This window comes from Hippichthys cyanospilos, chromosome 1 (genome assembly GCF_059441005.1).
Source record: "Hippichthys cyanospilos isolate Australia breed blue-spotted pipefish chromosome 1, RoL_Hcya_1.0, whole genome shotgun sequence".
Classification (NCBI taxonomy): Eukaryota; Metazoa; Chordata; class Actinopteri; order Syngnathiformes; family Syngnathidae; genus Hippichthys; species Hippichthys cyanospilos.
Window position 1 is genome coordinate 3,828,082 of NC_142369.1, and position 22,204 is coordinate 3,850,285.

The 22,204-nt window shown below is 40.4% G+C and overlaps 1 protein-coding gene across 2 annotated transcripts in view; it reads right to left on the minus strand.

The window, feature by feature from the left end:
- Positions 1-22,204, minus strand: part of efnb3b (ephrin-B3b) — an 88,276-nt gene that overhangs the window by 3,455 nt on the left and 62,617 nt on the right. The window contains exons 4-5 of one of the 2 annotated variants that reach the window (XM_088419931.1): positions 9,219-9,311; positions 3,814-3,873 (exon numbers count right to left, since the gene is read on the minus strand). In XM_088419931.1, coding sequence (XP_088276057.1) covers positions 3,814-3,873; positions 9,219-9,311 — 153 coding nt within the window. The remainder of the gene's footprint in view (positions 1-3,813; positions 3,874-9,218; positions 9,312-22,204) is intronic. The other variant, XM_088419938.1, reaches the window with a different exon arrangement.

Consider the following 22,204-nt stretch of genomic DNA (forward strand, 5'->3'; position numbering starts at 1 on the left):
TTTTGCAAGCGTCTGGCAGCGAATGAGCGCTCGCAATACGGGAAGCAAAATAAGCACTCGGGTCCACGCGGCTACTTTTCAACACGCCCGCATTGAGGTAGCAGCAAAGCCGCAGCATATAATCAAGGTAACACGCAGGCTAACAACAGTGTTGACTTAGCGCTACCGCCGGGTCACGTGAGCAGAACCGCCGGGCTATGGGCCTTGACCACACAGTAGGACGTCCATCCCGTATGCGTCAAACGCGCCTGTCCCTCCGCCTGAAGCTGTAGCAAACATACGGCAGAACTGTATCCATTGGTCCGCTGCCCATAATGAAGAGAAAATTAAATATTTTAGCAGTGATGTCCAGATGAGCACGGCAACGTACAAGCGTTTGCTTCAGTGACTGAGAGTGGATCGCTACACTAGCGTTTACATTAGCATATAGCCTTTGAACGCACCGAAGAGATTCACAACGGGCATGGGGTCGCCAACTGGGCCATCAACAGCCATTCGGCTTTGCTCCGTGTTCTATAATAAACAGTCAATTTACTTTATTAGCACACAGCGAGTCGATATTTGACGTGACGACTTGTCATGCTGCGTGTCATGTACTGAGTGCTAACCAGTGTCCAAAATGAGACGCTGCAGCATCGTTTTACTCTTGTTTCATTTTCTTTGCACGTCACTGTACTCCTTGAAAAGAAGTTATACAACCACATACTTTTTGGTTTGGGCATTTTCTTTCCACTCCATATTTGTGTTTCATTTGATTTATTTATTCATTTATTTTTTTTTTTAATGTAGAATTTTTTTTATTTTAAGTCCAGCTTATGTTTTCTATACAAAATAACCAAAATCATAGACCATTGTCATTTATTTAATGCAATTTAAAGATATTTTATATAGGAGACCAAAAAGGGAGCTATTTACCAGTATATACTTTATTTTATATATATATATATATATATATATATATATATATATATATATATATATATATATATATGTTTCTTTTCACTTCACTGTACTCCTTGAAAAAAGTTATACAAAGCAACAATCTGTGGCTGATCAACGCTATTAGATGGGAAAATCTACTTAGTGACTCTCAATGTTTTTAAGTATTTTCATTTTCCTCCATGTGGCCCCTGAGCTAAATTGAGTTTGACACCCACGGTCGGAAGCTTCGATCTCCTCAAGAATCAGCAAGCGAACAATACGGCGCAGGTGCGCGCGTGTCGTCGCACGCTAACCGGCGGGCCGTGGCGGTTACGGGCAGCGCCGTCTTGTGATTGGCCCAATGTTATTCCTGGCACGCATCCGCCGTTTTTTTTTTTTTTAAACCCTCTCACACATCCTCCCTGGGCTTTATTGGAGCCGTAATGACCTACCAAAGCGAGCGCCCCGTCGCGCTGGACCGAGGGCGAGCAAAGCGCTAATGCTAGCCTCGGCCGCCTTTCTTCCTCTCTCCATTAAGTGACATCCTTCATTCTCCATCTCCATTATGACCGTCACCTTTCTCTGCCTCTCTACATTATAAAGCCTCTTCCGTCACCTCCGCACCCATTTTCCATTCTCTCCATTTTTTTTTGATCTATCACCACATACTAAAAAAAGAGACCGTGAGCCCTTTGTGCGTGGATCACAGATGGGAAATAATGCCTATTTCAAAGGATTCAGATAATAAAGGCCAAGACGGGAACATAATCATAAGGAAGGCGGGGCAATTAATCAAATGCAAACGCACGTTACAATATGCTGAAATGAAATTTTCAAATGGCAAATGCTGCAAAGGAAGAAAAAAAACTACTTTAATTTGGTTGGTCTGTCGGCTTCTTTTTTTTTTTTCGTAGGGCTGTCACTAGTGTAGAATATTTTTAGAATCAACAATTCTAGACATTATTTCATCGATTATTTGAAAATTTGGATACAATTTTAATACAGTGTATCGAAAACCGTTTCCTCCAATCATTACTTTATACGTAGAAAAACAAAACAATCAAGCAATGTCACACAAGAGCGACCGGTGGTTACCGGTTCCGTCATCGTTTTTCAAAGTAAAAGCATAGGTTTAAATGACTCATTTTGAGGAAACACAAAAAGATAAAGAAATTAGACCAAATTTACAGCTGAGATGCTAAAATCTGGGCAGTTTTAATTGAAACAACAGCTCCAAACGATTACTTGATCGCTAACATAGTTGCCGATTAAATCGATTATGTCATCGATTATTAAAACAGCTTTCATTTTTTTGTTTTACGATTGCAATCTTATCTCAGATTTTCTGAATTGCGCGGAAGGCAAAAAGTGCTGAAATTGTGTGAAATTGTAGCAAATATTAACTCATTCAATCCCAAAGACGTAATTATACGTCCTAACATAGTCTAGACATTCAATCCCAGGTATTTATTTAAAGCATTTATTTTATTGTTATTACTTACAATGCCTGTTGGCAGAAGAAAATACACATCAAAGATTGACAAGCTGGTTAATTTAAAGTATGAGTTTTCACGCGTTGTGGGCGGGTTATTACGTATTCCCCACCAATCGCAGGGCTCAACCACTGAATATATTGTAGGGATGCTCGATACTGCTTTGGTTTTGTTTTCAGCTTGACACAAATACGAGTATTCATTTCTTTTGTAGTCACAAATAGCGATACAGAGTACTGTTACCTCAGTACATCACGTGTCCTGAAAAAAACACAAAGACAATTTAAAATACGGGCTTTTATATCCTAATATAGGAATTTCTGTTAAAACTACAAGAAAACGCCAGTTTTCCTTTTTCCAGAATTCTACTTTCTTTTCTTAAAAAAACTAAAAGCTGGCGGGCAATACTAGTATCGGCTGTTGCCGCGAGTACCGATACCTAAGGTTGATATCGGCACCGAAAACCAATTCCTGGTATCGGTACTTACGCATTCCAAAGGAAAGGAATTGGACCACTTGGTGAAATGTTTTATTTTTGTCTTTTTATGCTTTTTGTTCATATGTTGTACAATCAGAAGCAATGTTCTGAAAACCAGAGTCAAATTGACTCATTTCGTCAATTTTTTCGATGACATTTTTTAATTCCATAGGCTCCGGGATTTTGTTTACAAAAATGCAAAACAAACTTTCGCAAGCTAATGTTCTGTTTTATTCTTTTTTTTTTTAATTACTATTATTAAAAGATTATTTGCGATTCGGCATACGTGAACTTGAACTCAAATCCAAGATGGCAATTCTCAGAGAATTCAAAGTGTGCAGTGTGAAGGTATCCCTCATCTGGTGTCTCCCGAATGCGCACGCAAGGCCATAAAATGCGACGTGAAGCAGCGGGGGGCACGTCGTTTTCTCTCTTTTGCTTCTCTTGGTCTCGCTCACACTTCTGTGGGCTCCATCGCCCCCCCCCCGATGCCCCACCGCCCGCCCCGCCCCTCGCCCGGCAGCCAGCAGCATCTAATGACAGTCATAACTCTCTCAAATGTTGCCTCTGGTCTGGCCCTGGCTCCTTGCCTCCCCATTTGCTCTTCCTCTCCCGCTAGCCGTCCCCCCCCCCCCCCTTTTTTTTTTGTCCTTTGCCCAGTGTAGCTATTAGCCATCCAACGCCCGCCCGCGGCACTTAGCTCCAAGGAGCCCGGGAAATATATGGAATTAAACAGAGAGATCCGCAGATGTCACCGCTGCACATCCTCCATCTGTCCCCCGGCTCCGCCCTCCCCCCCGCCCCCGTCCCTGCTGCTTATTGTTGTTTTTTTTTCCACCCATTTTCAAGCCTGTTTTTTTTTTCTTCCTTTTATCCCCTGCATCCATCTTGTGGATCATCTCCATTTGCTTTGCTGCTTACCTGAGTTCTTGTTGGTGGAGCGTCCCGCTGGCTCCTTCTTGGGAGGCAGCCCGTATGGACCTGTGAGGAGGAGGGCCGGTTCTTGATCAGTATTGCCGCACTATTTTTAATATGGATATAAGCATGGGCCCATCACCGGCTTGACGGTTTACGGTTTTTAAGGTGTCATGGTTTCAATAACTGCTAATACTATTTAAAAACTGTGCTTTTATGAGGTATACAAGCCCTCTCTTTAAAAATATACTAATTACCCCAAATATAAGACGCACCTGTGTATAATTTCGGGGTCAAATTCTGGTGTTTTCTATGTCACCGTGTATAAGATGCGCCAAAACTTTGGCAACAATGTCAAAACTAAAGCAAAAGAGAATGAATCTCATCTTTTTTAAACTGTGTTCATATCTGCAAGTTATTCATTTGTGGCGGGTTAAGCTGTGTGTGTTTCAGATTTCCCACATTGTGAGCGGTCAGTGAACGCGGCGTCTGTGATTGTGTTGTTTTTCCTTTTCTTCGCAACACAACTCAAGTTCATTTCGCCGTAAATACCGGAAGTTGCGCACCAAGTTTATGACGTTGGTTCAGTCTGCTCGCTTCTTTAATTGAAAATAACGCCGTAACAATCTCAGCTAACACGAGCTGCTATTAGCTGCAACAGGCACTGGATGCTAACAACCAAGGACGTCTGCTAGCTCACCCCGTTACGATAATTAAAGTACTGTAAGTAAGAATACAGCTGTTATAAAAATCGGCTCATGTGGCTGATGGATCAATTTACTTCTGAAAACTGTTGGGTCCCTCAGACTCCCAATATTAAAAAAAACTACTGGTCCCAAGAGAAATGTTGGAGTCACAAAAATTGCGCAGTAAAAAGGACAAAAAAAGTTCAAGGTTCAAACTACATTTACAGGACATGAGCAAAGATATTAAAAAATGTCACCGTAAAAGTGTATTCAAATAGAATGATTTTACATGTAGCATCTGTCATAATCTTCTTCATATTGCAACCAGTGATAAAACGTAGTCCATCTCGGTAGAAAAGTTCGCTATTCACTTTGAGTGTTTGTTTAGTTTCAACTTGTCCTGTTTTGTTCCTCTTCTCGAGCTTCTGAAGCATTTAGATATTTTATTTTTTTATTTTTTTTCTGGCTATTACCTGATGTCTTATTTGACTTGTCACTGATCCAAAAACAAATTGTCTATCTACTTAAAATCCCTTCAGAAACCCTTTCAAATTTTTCATTATTAAAAAAAATGCACCTTCATTATACTTTATAAAATCATCTCTAAATAAAACACATTTGCGGGCCAGAACCGTCCCGCGGGCCGTATGTTTGACACCCCCGAATCCGCGGCTATATCTGCCAAATCACATAAGCTTACTCAAAATGATCATCCACACAGAGCCAACAGACCATAAGCAACATTAAGTTTCACGCTGATGAAACACTGCAAATTCCGAGGGACGCACGTTGATTTGAAAGTATGCGTCCCCCGTCAAAAATGATACAGCTGGGACACCGGGAAACGAGAGTATTGGATCGGCCTTTCTTGAATGGTGTCGAATTGAGAAAAATGTTAGGTTACCAATTATAGGTTGCACCCATACCGACTTCTGGTGGATGGCAATCGCTGTTTATTTTTATTTATTTTTTACATCTTGGCATGCACAGAGGATAAGAGGGACGGGGGGGGACGGGGGGGTCTTTGTCTAAACCATTTTGGATCGAAGTAGCATGCCGGAGGACATGACGTGTTTGCGTGTCTAAACCAATAAATATGCAGAACTTTGATGATCCCGCCCAATTCCGGCAGATGATAGAAGAAACTCGAATCGATATCAAGTTGTGACACTTAGCGACGCCCCCTGTGCCCTTTTTGGATCTTACAAGACGGCTCTCAAAATGCGACTACAAAAAAGGCAAAAAAGTGCTCGTTTTTGATCAAAAACACTTTTGCTCAAAAACGAATAAAATGAACTTGCTCTCTATATTATTTATAGTTACATGTGATAACATTCAAAGTTTTTTTATACCACATTATTTTAGAGGACGTCTTTTCTAGTGTGCCTCACAGTGGACATTTGGTGATATGCTATCACTAGTGCCTGCAGAGTTGAGTCAACAAGCCTCCGAAAGTAATTAGATGGCAATTGCTGTTTTTTTTGTTTTGTTTTTTTTTTACCTTCTTGGTATACATGGAGGATAAGGAGGAGGTTTTTGTCTTGAAAAGAGTTTACCAATAACAGGGCACTGTGACTCGCTACGAACGATTAAACACGAGACGAATGTTATCGTGTGTATTTATTTAATCGTGTATTCATTTGTACCGATATTTGGATATTTGTGTTTGTGTCCTAAACGGGTATATCCGGAGACTTACTGTGCTGCACTTTGATGCCGCACTGGAATGAAGCGATTCCAGGGGACGGGATAAGAAGGTCGCCGCCGTTATGAGTTTTCGCAATAAGGCCAGAACGGCTCGTAATCTGCGCCGGCTAAATCGGCCCATCTGCCTCGCAGGCCGTCGCTGTTGTGCCGATTAAATGCACGTACCATCAACTGTGCTCAACATGATGGGAAAATTAATGACATCTGTATCGAACTTTTATTTTTAAAGGGACGCTTTGCTTCTTTACCCATTGTAAGAGTAAAAATGTAATATTTTGTCGATAAGTAACACATTCAATTCCAACGGCATATTTCAAAGGAGTTGATTTACTTTTTTTTTTAAGTGTTTGGTACTAAATGACTTAAGAATGAGGGTTCTGTCATGGCGTGATTTTTAACATATAAACCACACTGTTCTATAACCCGCAGGGCTCAAAGCATGAGAAAAAAGAAGCGGTTTATAATCCCAGCAATATGATTGAATTTGACTTTTTTTTTTTTAACTCAGATTGCTCGAAAAACCTTTTTTTAAATTTTTAAATTAAGTTTTCTTGGCAAGAAAAAAAATCTAACCCCATTGTCAGATATTTTTGCCTAAAAATAGAATATTTGCAGATTTTTTTACATTTCTTTCTTGTAGCTTGACCATAATTTTACTCGTTTTATATATATATATATATATATATATATATATATATATATATATATATATATATATATATATATATATATATATATATATATATATAGATAGATAGATTTTGTTTACTAATGTATTCTTTAACCACTTTTTCAATATATAAGCCACACTATTCTAAAAGCTCAGGGCTCAAATAATGAGAAAAAAGGTGCGGCTTGTAGTCGGAATAATATGATTGAATTTGATTTACAACTTGTTTAAATTAAGAATTTCTTACTTATTTTTGCTCTCAGATTGCTATTAAAACCTTGATTTTGTTTATCTCTTAAATGAGTTCTCCTAAAAAAATCTTCTCCCATTGGCAGGTTTTTTTTTTTTTTGCTTATAAAGTGCTTAATTTTTTCCATTTCTTTCTTGTTTTTGGTCCGGCCCTTTTTGCAGCGTGACCATAACTTTACTCCTGTTTACCTATTTCTTCTCCTTGTAAGTTGTACCAGACCAAGAGAATATTTTAATTAGTTATGTATTTTTTAACCACTTTAAATACTGTCGTGGCGTGATTTTTACATACAAGTATCACTGTTGTATAAGATGCAGGGCTCAAAGCATTAGAAAAAAGTTGCGGCTTATAGTCTGAAAATTACGGTAGTAAAAATAAAAAAACCTGCTGTAAAAATGAACCAATGGTAACTTCAATTTGAAAAAGTCAATAAACGACACTCCCACTTTTCCCACTTCCAAGAAAAAAAATTCTCACCCCGGTTGCAGAGTGTGTGTGTGCGTTAGAAGAGCCGGCAACGCATTTGTGCCGACTTTGCTGATGCGCCGGCTGATAGCGGCGTGGAGGGGGCGGGGTCAAGCAAAGAACAGGTGGCTTTTATGCTGCGGAATGTGCCCCTCTTTTTTATTTCCTCCAATGAAAAAGCGGTGGCAGACAATTGGCTGGCTGACCAGCATGTTAGCGCGCGTAACATACGCCCGCCTGTGCGCTTCGGTTAAAAGCAAGCGCGAGAGGAGACAACGGGCCTCATTAGTCGAGCGATGCTACGATTCTCGCTTGCCACTTAGCCGGCGCTAAAATGCTAGCTGAGAGCGGCCACCCAATAACCTGTGCGTACCGTATAAAGTTAAACAAGAAATCTCCCATGATTCATAGCGCCAAGTCAAAAAAGAAAAAAAAAAAAAACAAATAGGTGTTTTATGAATAATAAGTTTAGAATAGGGCAGTCAAAATGAATTGAGGATCAAATTACCGTATTTTCCGCACTATAAGGCGCACCAAAAAGCCTTTTTTTTTTTTTTTTAAATGTAAGCTTTACCTGTTTCTATTGTGAGATTACAGTTGAACAAGGCTGGTCATATTAATATTGATTTATTATGCTATTGAGAGTTTAGAGTTATTAGTTGAGTTATTATTGTTATTACTTTGAGTATTACTATATTGTGATTGAAAAAGTTTAAAAATATGTACTTAATTGAGGGTGCGCCTTATAATCCGGTGCGCCTTATACATGGAAAAAGTTTTAAAATGTGTCATTAATTGAGGGTGCGCCTTACAGTGCGGGAAATACGGTAATCAACAACTTAATAATCAAGCAATCGGTCATAGCCATTCACTCGAAATCATCAAAATCCTCAAATTTCAGCCTCTCAACCGGAATTATTTTATTTTGATTAATCGATTAATCTTCAACTAGATGATTATCAGATGAATCAGCATTCATTTTGATAACAGTTATCACTATACAAAGTGAACAATAATCATAACAAAAAGACATATTATATAATCGAAAGAATAATCAATAGAAATAATTAACCTATTAGATGATACCTTTGTAGAAAAAAATTTCAAGATACTTTAATGCACAATATCATGATTATGCGATTAATCGAAAGAGTAATGAATAGTACTAATCAATTACGAACCTATTTGCTGACAGTTCATAGTGACTTTATTTTAATGTATTTTTTTAAATCTCAAGGAATTCTTAAGAAAAAAATAAATAAATAAACATTCCTTACATCCTGAGTCCTAACGTCCACTACAGTGGACATAAATGAAAAGGCTCGGGCTCAGGCTGAGATTTTTTTCGAAGGAAATATGGGGTTAAATGGCGGGAATAAAATATGTCCAAAAAAAAATGCCCAAATATTGAATTTTAGGGATTTTTAATACCACTTTTCTCACATCGATACCAGTATTCATCTCTGATACCAAGTACCGATACCGCTCGTATGCTTTTGCTCACATAGTGCGTTTATATTTCAAATTACATTCCTGTCATACATCTGGTTAGAAAGTGTGTGGTTCTATGGAAATTGTGTGCCCCCCCCCCCCACCCCCTCCCCTGATTTTGAGGGTAATAATTCAGACTCACTCTGGCCCACTTTGAGGACCACCTTCATGCCCTGCGTGGCACAGACTCCGCCCCTCATGCTGTCCAGACCTTGACGCGTCCCATCTGATGTAGCTGCGGGGATACAAAGACAAAACGCCATCGTTAGCAACACACACACACACACACACACACACACACAGAGAGTGAAACGACACAATGTCTGGCGATCTCAAACAATAAATTCTGCCGGCGTCGTCAAGCGTTCCGGGGGAGCCGACAAGTGACATTTGCAGAAGCGGCAATTTAAAAGCCGGGCTCCAAACTTTGAAATGTCAAACTGGAAAGGCGACGAGCACTTTAATAAGTCCTCATTTTAAGCCGCTCGCTGGCATCCATTAACGACGCCGATTTAGCGCCGCCGCCGCCGCTCCGGTTCTGACCGTAACTGGTGCGCCGGATTCATTGTGGAAGCCCGCCAATTTCGACTTCACTTGAGATTTACAAAGTGTAATTGGCCGCCATCAAAAGAGCCCAAGACAGAAACTAAACGTTTTACTTCAACCCTTGTGCGCTATTTCGTCTATCCTTTGATCTTTACATCAAAGATGGTGAATATGGCACAACTACTGAGTTATCGCACTATCAGGAGTGTGCTGTCCCTGGGCTAAAATATTGACAAAAATATGTGGAGGAAAATTACCCAATACAGTCAAAATAAATAAAAGGGAGCTGAAAATTCACCCAGATAAAGATAAACATATCAAAGTTCAACAATGCACGGCTACTTTCTTGTTACACTAGTGGTAGTGTGCAATCATTGGCTAGAATACCGCCAGAATGATGTGGAAGAATGTGGCAACAAAGTGGTAAAAATAGACCCTAGGAAGCTGAAATTTCACCCAGATGGTGACAAAATGTCAAAGTTCAAAATTGCAGGACCACTCAGTTATCACACTGCCCGTAGTGTGCGATCTCTTGGATAAAATACTGCTAGATTGCTAGATAGCGGTAGTGTGCAATCATTGGCTAGAATACCGCCAGAATGATGTGGAAGAATGTGGCACCAAAATGGTCAAAATAGACACCAGGGAGCTGAAATTTCACCCAGATGGTGACATGTCAAAGTTCAACATGGCAAAACCACTTAATTTTCCACACGACCAGTAGTGTGACATCCCTTGACTAAAATACCTTCAGAATGATGTGGAAGAATGTGACACCAAAATGGTCAAAATAGACACCAGGGAGCTGAAACTTCACCCAGATGGTGACATGTCAAAGTTCAACATGGCAAAACCACTTAATTTTCCACACGACCAGTAGTGTGACATCCCTTGACTAAAATACCTCCAGAATGATGTGGAAGAATGTGACACCAAAATTGTCAAAATAGACACCAGGGAGCTGAAACTTCACCCAGATGGCGACAACATGCCGAATTTCAACATGGAACAACCACTTAGTTATCACACCAGCCATGTGCCATCCCTTAACTAAAAAACACTGTGAGAATGATGCGGAGGAATTTGACCCCAAAATTGTCATAATAGACACTCGAGAGCTGAAATTTCACACAGATGGTGACATGTCAAAGTTCACCATCACAAAACCACTTAGTTATCACATTAGCAGTGGCGTGCCATCCCTTGGCTAAAACACTGCCAGAACGATGCGGAAGAATGACGCAAAATTTGCCAAAATACACAAAAGGGAGCTGAAATTACACTCAGTTGGTGACATGTCAAGATTTAACATGGCACGATCACTTAGTCATCATACCACGAGGAGTGTGCCATCCCTTGGCGAAAACATTCCGAGAATGATGTGGAAGAAAACAAGCCAAGAAATACACGGGCTTTCGGCACGTTTGGAGAAAGGAAGGAAGAAAGGAGAGCGAGAGAAAAGGAGGTGTGAAGGAGATGGAAGTTGACTTCTCACACCTCCTTGCCTCCATTTCTGCATAATGCAGTGTGTGAAAGCACGAGGGGCCTTCGGAATCAAGCGAGACGGGGTCAACGCAGAAAGCAGACGTTCACAAAGAAGGCGACATGAGTGCGTTTCCAGTTCGAAATAGACATAAGGGATAATGTGCGGCGACGCCGGCAGACATTTCTCAAATGTGAGTTCAAGTTTAACCCTTGTGCAGTATTTTGACGCTTTTTGGGTCATTTTCTTCCACATCATTCCGGCAGTATTTTACACACGAGATGTCACACTCCATGTAGTGTTATAACTAAGCAGCCATGCTATGTTGAACTTTGATACGCTGTCACCATCAGGGTGAAATTTCAGCTTTCTAGTGTCTAATTTGACCATTTTGGGTCAAGATTTTCCACATCACTTTCGCAGTAATTTAGCCAAGTTTTTTAGCCACTACCAGGAGTGTGATAACTATGTGGTCATGCCATGGTAAAATTTGACAAGTTGTCACCATCTGGGTGAAATTTCAGCTCCCTACTATCTACTTTGACTGTTTTGGGTCATTTTCTTCCACATCATTTTGGCAGTATTTTAGCCAAGGGATGGCACACTCCTGGTAGCGTGACAACTAAGTGGTTGTGTCATGCTGAACTTTGACATGTTCACCATCTGGGTAAAATTTCAGCTCCTTATGTGTATTTTGACTATTTCTGAGACAAATTCTTCCACATCCTTCTTGCAGTATTTGAGCCAGGGGATGGCACACTCCAGGTAGAGTGACAACTAAGTGGTTGTGTCATGTATAACTTTGACACATGTCACCATCTGGGTGAAATTTCAGCTCCCTTGTATTTTCTTTATGCCCTTTCAGGTTGAAATGCCTTTGAGGTAAAGTTCAAAGAACTGGTTGAAATACTGCTCAAGGATGAACAAAAATGAAAACTAATCAAAAACTACAATCTAATTTGGTCCCAAATGAGTCCTAAACATCTAAGCTTATTCTTTTCTGTCCACTATAGTGGACATTTGTTTTTGTTTTTTTGTGTCTATATCTTTTGACTCAATGGAGCAACTAAACTAAGTCCCGGTGTCCTCAGTAGAGGGCATCCTGGCCTTTCCAATGATATCTCATGTGTTTTGGTGGGATACAAATGACTTGACTGAGACAAAATGGACACAACAGTGGACACAAACGAATAAGCTGGCTCTCAGGAGGATTAGACTAAACGCAGGCGATCTCGTCTTGTGAACTGATGAGCGAGGAGGCCTAAAAGTAGCCGTCCACTCCCGCTCAGCCGCTCGGAGACTAACGTCCTGTGACACGCGGAGGGAAGGCGGCGGGCGGCGAGACGCGATCGGCTGTGACAAGGCGTCGCTGATACGACGGCCACGAGACGCCACGCGATGATGGAAAGACAGCGTGTGTCCAGCGTGGGCCACGTGCATTAAGCAAAATTAGCGAGTGCAATTTCCCGCATTGCAAATACATGACATTCTTTTTCCATAGCGCTTCCATTCGTTTCAATGACAATAAATCTCTGTATAATTGTAGAAATTTATTTAAAAATATTTTTGAATTGAGGGGTGTTGATAATATTAAAGATGCAAGGTAAAATTCTCCTAGTTTGACGTATATTTTAGCTCGAAACATCAGCTGGCACTAAACATATCGAAGTCTTATTTTTAAAACTTCTGCTTAGCAACTTAGCGTGTATGACATTTCCATGTTTTGGTACTTGACATGCTAAAAATCAAATATGGCCCCCAAAGGTTCGCGGTCATCCTTCCTAGACGATCTCGGAGTGTTTTCGGTGGTCAGGAATGGACTCAAAGGAGAAAAGATATGCTTGCCCACGGCTGTGATTAAGGACGAGATGAAAAGGGAAAGCGGGGAAGGAAGAAGGGAAACGAGGGAGGGATGAGTAATTGAGACGATGATGAGCAGTGATGGGGGGGGGGGGGGCGACGAAGGAAGGATGACTCTCGGACTACAAAATCCAAATCAATGAAATCAGGCTTCATCACGGTGGGACGCCAGGGGAGGAGACAAAAAGGTGACAAAGTCAAGCCAGTCGGTTTCAACACTTTCCACTGATCGATCATTCGCGCACACGTGGACTGACCAAAAATGACCATTTTTTTCGGTTTCGGTTCACCAAAATACACCAGAGGTGTGTAAACATGGGTATGCAGAAGTTTCGCATTGGTGAAATGTGTGACATTAACTCATTCAATGCCAAGGACGTATTTTCACGTTTTTTTTTTTTTTTTTAAGAATCCAGACATTCAATCGCAGATACTTGAGTATTAAATTGATACTTAAGTATCTGGGATTGATTATCCAGACTCTTAAAAAAAACGTGAAAATAGGTACCTGGCATTGAATGAATTAAGGTTAATTAAAGTGAAGTGACATTCCAATTTTAATTAATAACTAATGGCTATGTCCCTTTATTATTTTTAGTTAAATCGATACACACACACCCATATATAAACAAAACGGTATAACCTTGAAACATATCATTGTTCTACATTATAAAAACATTTGTACTTTCAAACAAAATATACAATGCAGTTAAAATAACAAGATTTACCATGCTAAACTACAATAAACATGTAAATAAAAATCAAAACAAACCTTGAGTGAGACACACTGTTTTTGCTCACCAATAAACATACAAGAAGTCTTTCTGATCGAACGCATCCAATTTTAACTGAAATATGGGCCCTAAATTAACATGAAATAACAATATTTGTAAAAAAAATCAACTAATTTTGTTTTGATTTTTATTGAGATATTTATTGTAGTTTAGCATGGTAAATCTTGTTTATATATATATATATATATATATATATATATATATATATATATATATATATATATATATATATATATATATATTTATGTGTGTGTTTGTGTGTGTGTGTGAACATGCAGTTGGATGATTTTTTTCTTTGTTAATATTGTTATTTCATACTAATTTAGGAACCATTTTTCAGTTAAAACTGGACGTGTTCAATCAGAAAGAATTATTTGTATATTGTTGAGCAAAAACAGTGTCGCTCATAAAAGGTTTGTTTTGATTTTTATTTACTTATTTATTGTAGTTTTACATGGTAAATCTTGTTGTATATATATATATATATATATATATATATATATATATATATATATATATACATACACACATTACTGCTGCATGTTTCAATCTTTTCCGAAAAAAAAAAAAAGTTGTTTCCCAGCACAAAGTGCGATTTCATATGTAATGGTGGCTAAAAAGCAAAGCGTGGAGAGTCTCTGTCATGGAAAAGCATGAGTGCATTCAAATTATTTCTCTGCGTTAACCCTTAATCGAGCCAGGTAAGGCACCCGAGAGAAGATTTAGCCGGCCAAAAGTGCAAGCGATTACGACGAAAAGCACCAAAGCCCCTCTGGATAAATAATTGTCCAAGTTTGGTCTGGACTCGCGTTCCCACCCGCGGCGCTTTCAGCCCGCCCGTCCGCCTCGTACTAATCGTCTCTCCATTTTTGTTTTTTCTCCTGGTTCGGGTCCGTCGGGTCCACTCGTCTCCCTCCCCGGTCCGCCGCGAACTTTTGCGAGTTCACGACGCGCTCCAGCGCGTGAGAGCTCCCGTCTGCGCGGCTTCGCTTTCCGCCAATTTTTTTTTTCCTCAAGTGGATGCGCGCATTCAGCCGAGCAGAATTTACAGTTGCCTTCCTGTTTAAATTTGTTTTGCTCGCTCTCCAGAGTGCCATGTGTGTCACGGCGATGATGAAGAGCACAGAACCCGAGTGTCTCGCACTCGCTCCGTTTCTCATTCCTCCACCGCCATTACCCACCCTGAAAAAAAAAAATGTCTTGAAACCTTTTCGTAAATCCGCTGACGCTTTCAAAATCCGACTGCGAGCCATTAATGAAGCCGTCGTAAGCCATTAGTTTGCGGAGAAATGGAATTCGGTTTGAAACAGACCAGGCACTATTTGGTCCCCACTTGGCAGGAAGAATAAAAAAAAAAAAAGAGTCTTATTTTCTTCTTGCATTCCATTCAAAGTGCAGGGTGAAATTTCCTCGTGTTTTCCAAACTAAAAGGCTTCCTGTCACTTAAAAAGCATCATAAATTGTCTGAAAAAAAATCACACACATATATTTCCAATTAATACCCCTTTTGACCTTGGAAAATATTTAGGTCACGTGACATAGTTGACTAATTTCTTTTTCAAAATTTGGGGAGGAAAAAGAAAAGAGAAATTGTGAAAACTCTTTAAAAAAAATGTAACAAATAAACTGAAGATAAGATAAAAAGCAGAAGGAAAAGCCCCCCCAAAACTTTTTTTTCTCTTTGTATTTTTTAGACTATAAGACGCACCTAAATATAATTAACAAATTAATTAAATTAATTATAATAATAAATATATTTAATTAAATCATTTAATTCTATTACTTTAATCTATTAATTAAAAATCTATTTATATATGTTGCAGCTGCAGTAAAATCAGAATTTATGCAGAAAATAGGACAAGTTTTTTTAACTTTTGTTTTTATTTCAAACAAATCCTTAAAAAATCAGCCTCTCATGAGTAATTTCGAATTTTCCAATTATGAAGTTTTCATTTAAGACTTTGTGTCAGGGTTGTCCAAATGTTTTCCTTAGGGTTAGGGCCACATCCCAAAAAATTAAAAGGAATTAAAAGGGCCACGTAAAACATTTATTTTTAACTTTAACCCAACGGTGTCAAACCCAAGGCCCAGGGGCCAGATCTGGCCCATCAAATCATTTAATGTGGCCCAGGAAATGCTAATTATGACTTCAGGTTTCTGACTTAATACCAAAGCTATGTCAAAATGCATTTTTTAGCATATGCCTCGGGCCACAAAAATGTGCACGGCGGGCCACAAATGGCCCTCGAACCGTAGCTTGGGCACTGCTGCTCTGGGCAATTTTATCACTATTGCCTTTATTTATTTATTTTGTTGGATGTTAAGGACCAAACAAGTCACTAAATCTTCGTTTATTTATGTTATTGCACAATCACAAACTTGTTTTTCCCCCAAATCATCAATCGATCGACAAAATAATCGAGAGATGAATCGATGATCAAAACCATTGAATTGCGGCCCAAAAGTGACGTATGTACTCACGGCAGAGCAAATAAAGAACGATCGCCCCGATATTTCGGATTTGATGGACCTTAAAAGTTTGACGAGTCAAAAGCGAGTCAGAGGACACGTATTTTTACGAATGACTGTCACTGCCATCAAGATTCAGCGAGAACCGTCGTGGCGTGGATGCACGAAAGCAAAGTGGAAGATTTCTGATGGAAGTTGATAGTCACAGGTTGGAACCCACATGATGTGTCACATGGCAAACGCATTCGGAGAGAGCAGTCACGCAACCCTCCCCAATTTCACACGTACACCACGATCACGACAAAAAGTCAGCGCTGACAAGAGGAGTATTTTGATTGGATGGGTAAGTTCAGGGGGGCTGTGTAAAAACCAGCGCCGGAGGACTCCTCGCCGCTGGATGTTTGTCTTGAAGGAAAGGCGTGTCACAATACATGTTCTAGCCCAGCTTGAGCTCCGTGTACGCCGATGTTCCGCGGCAGCTGATGTTTCATGTCCGAGCGCAAAAAGGTCACAGATGTTTTGATATACGTTCCTGAGAACACACTCTTAAAAGTCTCCGGTCCGTGAATCCAGACACAAAAGTCAAGGGGGCCTCAAACAAAAATATTTTCTACACGAAAAAGAGAAATAGCGAGTGAGAGGGAGCAAGTCTGGAATAGGCCGAACGAGAGACTGTAAGAGCGTGAAAGAGGGGAAGTGAGAACAAACAAGAGAGAGCGCTCGTGAGAACAGTGAGTGTGAGAGAAACCGAGTGAGAGAGCAGCGAGAACAGCGGGCAAGTGAGAGAGTGTAAAAGAAAGAGTGAAAGTCAAGAAGTGAGAACAAACAAGAGAGAGTGATTGCGAGCGAGCGAGTAAAGCGACAGACAAAAAGCGAGTACGAGTGAGAGAGCAAGGGAGTGAGAGAGAACGAAAAATAGATAACAGGCAAGGGAGAATAAGAAAGACAAAGTGAAAGCGAGAAAGAGTAAGTGAGAAAAAAAATAGCAAAAAATAGCAGGGGAGTGTGAGAGAACTAGAGAAAAAGAGCAAATGAGAGACAGAGAAAGAGAGCAAATGAGAAGGAGAATGTGAGAGAATAAAAATGAGAAAGTGTAGAAGAGTGTGAGCAAGAAAGAGAGTGTGAGAGCAAACCTGAGAGAACGAGAGAAGGTGTGAGAAAGACAGGGAAAAACACCCAGAGAGAAATTGAGAAAGAGCAAGTGTGAGAGAGGGAGGTAATGAGAGAGAAAGAGTAAGAAAGAGAGAACCTGAGAGCGAATACAAGAGTGAGCAAAAGAATGTAAAAGTGCAAGAGAATAAGCAAGGAAGAAAGTGAGAGTACGTGTGAGATTTTTGTGAAGGTTATCCTTGAAAAAAAAATCTAATTTCCGAGGGAGGTAGCGAGAGAGAAAGAGTAAGAAAGAGAGGATACAAGAGAGAGCAAAAGAATGTAAAAGTGCAAGAGAGTAAACAAGGAAGAAAGTGAGAGTATGTGTGAGAGTTTTGTGAAGGTTATCCTTGAAAAAAAAATCTAATTTCCGAGGGAGGTAGCGAGAGAGAAAGAGTAAGAAAGAAAGAATCTGAGAGAGAATACAAGAGAGAGCAAAAGAATGTAAAAGTGAAAGGGAGTAAGCAAGGAAGAAAGTGAGTGTGTGAGAGCGTGAGCAAGAAAGGGTGTGAGAGCAAAATTGAGAGAACAAGAGAGGGTGCGAAAAAGACAAAGTGAGAAAGAGAGAGAAAATCAACAAGAGAGCAAGCGAGAAGGAGCAAGTGTGAGAGAGGGCGGTAGCGAGAGAGAAAAAGTAAGAAAGAGAGAATCTGAGAGAGAATACAAGAGAGAGCAAAAGAATGTTAACGCGCAAGAGGGTAAGCATGGAAGCAAGTGAGAGTATGTGTGAGATTTTTGTGAAGGATATCCTTGAAAAAAAAAATCTAGTTTCCGAGCATCAATAGGAGATTTGCTTAGAGCTGAAATGGAGTTCAAGCCATACGGTTAAAAAAAAAAAAACATCAAAAAACCAAAACAAAAGGAAACAACTGAAGAAGGCAAATAAGCGAAGCTGCATGACGTAACGTCGCTAAAGTGGCGGCCGTGTCGGACGGTCGCAAATGTTCCGCACAAGTGGGTCAGCGCTCTCATCCCGGGGCAGTCGGGCCATTCTTCATCGTGTGTGTGCGTGTGTGTGTGTGCGCACAATCGCCCTGCAGTCTACCTTGCCGCGTTGACCTGACTGACCTCCTCTCGGCCAACCCCGAGCGAGCGTTCTCCGACTTGGCGGGCCAATAGGGCGGCGGGTTCAGCGCCGTGTTTGGATCTTGTGCATTCCAGCGCACACGCACCCGCGCACATGAAGCAGTTTTCTATTGTAGTGGGGACATCCCATTGACGTAATGCAAGTCTTGACTCTCAAAAGGTCCGGAATTTTGGGGTTGAGCAAAACGGATCATAAACTGTAAACCCTGGAATTGGGTCCCCACAATGCGGGAAAAACCAAAGGCACACACACAATATTTTCTATCGTAGTGGGGACATCCCATTGACATATTGCAAGTCAACTTTCAAAAATGTCTGAACGTTAGGGGTTGAGTAAAATGGGCCCCAAAAAGACTGCAAAACCTGGGATTTGGTCCCCACTACGCTGGAAAACAAGGGCATATAAACACAATCGTAGTGGGGACATTGACATTGCATTTCCGAACCAATAACCTCAACCAATGCAACAGACAACACAAACCCTTAACCCGGTCATTCTCAAATAGTGGGGGGGGGCGCAGATGACTACAAGGAACAGGCGTTAAAGTTAGCATCTAGGTTTATGTTAGCATTTGATGAAAGTTTATTTATGTTGCTGTTTTTCGTTTATGAATGATAAAAAAGAAAACAAATGTACACTTACACATTCTTTACACATAATGACCTTATTTACAGTCACTGCAGCAAAAGGGGGCCCACAAGTATAAGAGATCCCCAAAAGGACAGTAAAACCCGGACTTGGTCCCCACCATGTTGCAAAAAGATAAATGCACACACATACACGAGCATCCTCTATTCCTTGAGCCATTAGACTGAAGGCCTGGAAAAAATGGGTCAAGCTCTTCTTCTTCAACATCTCCCGCTAATGTGTTTTGTTTATTTATTTTTTTTATATCTCTTACTCCCAAGCTGCTCTTAGAGTGCGCCCGTTCCAAAACGGCAGTAGAATCCGGGATGGCCGACAAGGAGCAAGTCTGAGATATATATATATATATATATATATATATATATATATATATATATATATATATATATATATATATATATATATATATATATATATATATATATATGGAGAGAGAGAGAGAGAGAGAGAGATAGGTCTAACAGCCTGTTAATACTCGGTCTGTCCTCTTTTGGGTCATCGCAGAAATTTGTTCTCAATAAGAAATATCTTAATTATTAATAAATATTTTCCCCCCCGATGAATAATCAATATAAGCCTCACACCTGTTCTCAAAAAAAGAATTATCAATAAATATTTGTCCTCTAAGAATATTAAACATAAAGCGTCCGCTTTTGGGGTTACGGTGGAGATATGTTCACAAAATAAATTGTTAACTTATATATGAATAAATATTTGTCCACAAAAAAATAATCAGCATAAATTGTCAGCCCTGTTTTAAAAAAATAAATCATTATGAACAAATATTTGTCCACAGGAAAATATTCAACTTCTGTGATCACAGTAGAGCTGTATTGACAAAAACAAATAACGAACTTGACAGGTAACGAGAGGTGGCACGTGGCAACTTGGGTTGAACCATTCTAAAATGCGGCGTAAATTATTTTTTTGCAATACTAAAATTGAATAACCTACCGAACATATTTTTTTTATGGATTTATATTTCCCTGAAACAATTAATTCAATAATAACTTTTACAGCATTTTTGCACGTTTGTTTGATTGAGTTCCTTCCAAGTACCTTCGAGCTAGCGTACCTAATGAAGCGTCCGGTGGGTGACATCTGGCCGGCTCCCCCGCATTCGCAGCCTCAATCCCTTCCGCGTCCCGTGCTCTTAATTTAGAAGCCGCCCCCCCATCTTCCCGCCCGCTTTCCCTTTTCCCTCCAGATGCATGTCACAGATCGGCCCTCCCCCCAGACCCGCGTCCCACTTCCCGACAAGCAGACTTTCGTCCTTCACCTGGATACGCGGCGGGCCTCCCGCCGTCGCCGGCGCGCTCCAAATAGCCCGCTTATTTATTTATCGAGCGTCGTCGGCCGCAAGCTTGACAGCTTGGGAATGTTTGTTTGCTTTTTTTTGTTTCCAAATAAATGCAAAATCGGATCAGCGGGGTTTTCGCTCCGAGGTCTCTCATCCCGCCTCGGCTTGAGCGTTTCTGCGGGCCCGACGCCAACGCTGTAAGCTAGCAATGACAGACAATGTCACACTGGAGTACTCTGCGTCTCCGTGCGTGTGTGTGTGTGTGTGTGTGTGTGTGTGTGTGTGCGCGCAGTGATGACAGTCTGACAAGTGACGGGGGATGTGAAGCTCAGAGTTGGGTGTCACCGTCTCCCGTTTTTCCCCCTCGCTGCGCTCAAGTGACATGGCAGTACATCACGAGAGGATGTTTGTGTTTACGGCAGAAGCCGACGTCTATTAACGCCCAAAATATCGGCAGCTAGCATGCCGACGCGCCATCGTAGCCGCCGGTGAAAACTTTTCAAGTTGAATTTAACGGCGCTTTGAAGTCCGAGGATTCTCGGTCATCCAGGGTGCTTTTCGCTTCGGGTAATATTTTCATTCCAAACCGTGCACGCAAGTAGTACTAGCTAGCTAGCGGTCGGTTTTGGTAAGAAAGTTAAAATGATGTAAAACAGAAGAAATCTAAACTCTTTTCTCGTCTTCAAATCCGTCTATCCGTATCTGTATATCCATATAACTGTAAGTTATACATTTGTTGCGCATTAAGTTAAGGGTGTTTCAGATTTCCCACATTGTGAGCGGTCAGTGAACGCCTTGCCAGTGTAATGTTGAATGGGCCCCAATCAGTTGATATTTCCCTTTCAAGTTCATTTTACCATGAATACCAGAGGTTGCACACCAGCAAGTTTATGATGGTGTGTATGTGCCAAAGAAAGGCAATTAATAAACGAGTCAAACGGAATAACGTTCCGTGTTCTCTCATCGATGCACTCTAAATTGAATCAGCTGGAGATATCACAACTTTAATATGATCCGCCCGTTTTTCGTAATATTCCTGTGTGTGAACAAGGATGGACTCGGACGTTGGTTCAGCCCGCTCACTTCTTTTATTGTAAACGATGCCGTAACAACCTAAGCTAAACCGAGCTGCTACTAGCTGCAACAGGCACTGGCTGCTAACATCCAACGGACATCCGCCCTCTTGCTCATCCCATCAGCGCAATTACAGTAAGAGTACGTCCATATAAAAATGAAACATAAAAAATGATGAAATTATAAAAAACTTCACTGTTTAAATAAATTGATCCGATTTCAGATTTGGATTTGTTATTAAGTTTTTAATAATTGCCAATTGATTATCGCCTCCACAATCTTCATCTTTTAAAGGGACAGTGTGTAGGATTTAGGCCGTTTTACATTAAAAAGGAATAAATTAAATGATTTAAATTTCAAAAACTTGCAAAAGAATGTATTCTTAATGACCAAAAGTATGTTCTAAATAACCATAGGTCTAGTTCAAATGAAATGATATTACATGGGGTGTGGCACTTCTCCGGAGGCGGCCATGTTTGTTACAGCTACGGACAATGGTAAATGCAGCACCTGCAGCACCCCCTGCTGTCCGTAATGAAAAACGCTCTAAATCGTACACGCTATCCCTTTAAAGGCTACCTTGTATAATTCAATAAATGGCAAAAAAAATACACTTGAATTTGCTTCCACCTCTGCAATTTTGGAAGGAACGTGTCAGATGTTCCAGCTTCCAAAAAGCCACTTTCAACACCAAGGCTGTAAAAGTCACAAAAGCCCGCAA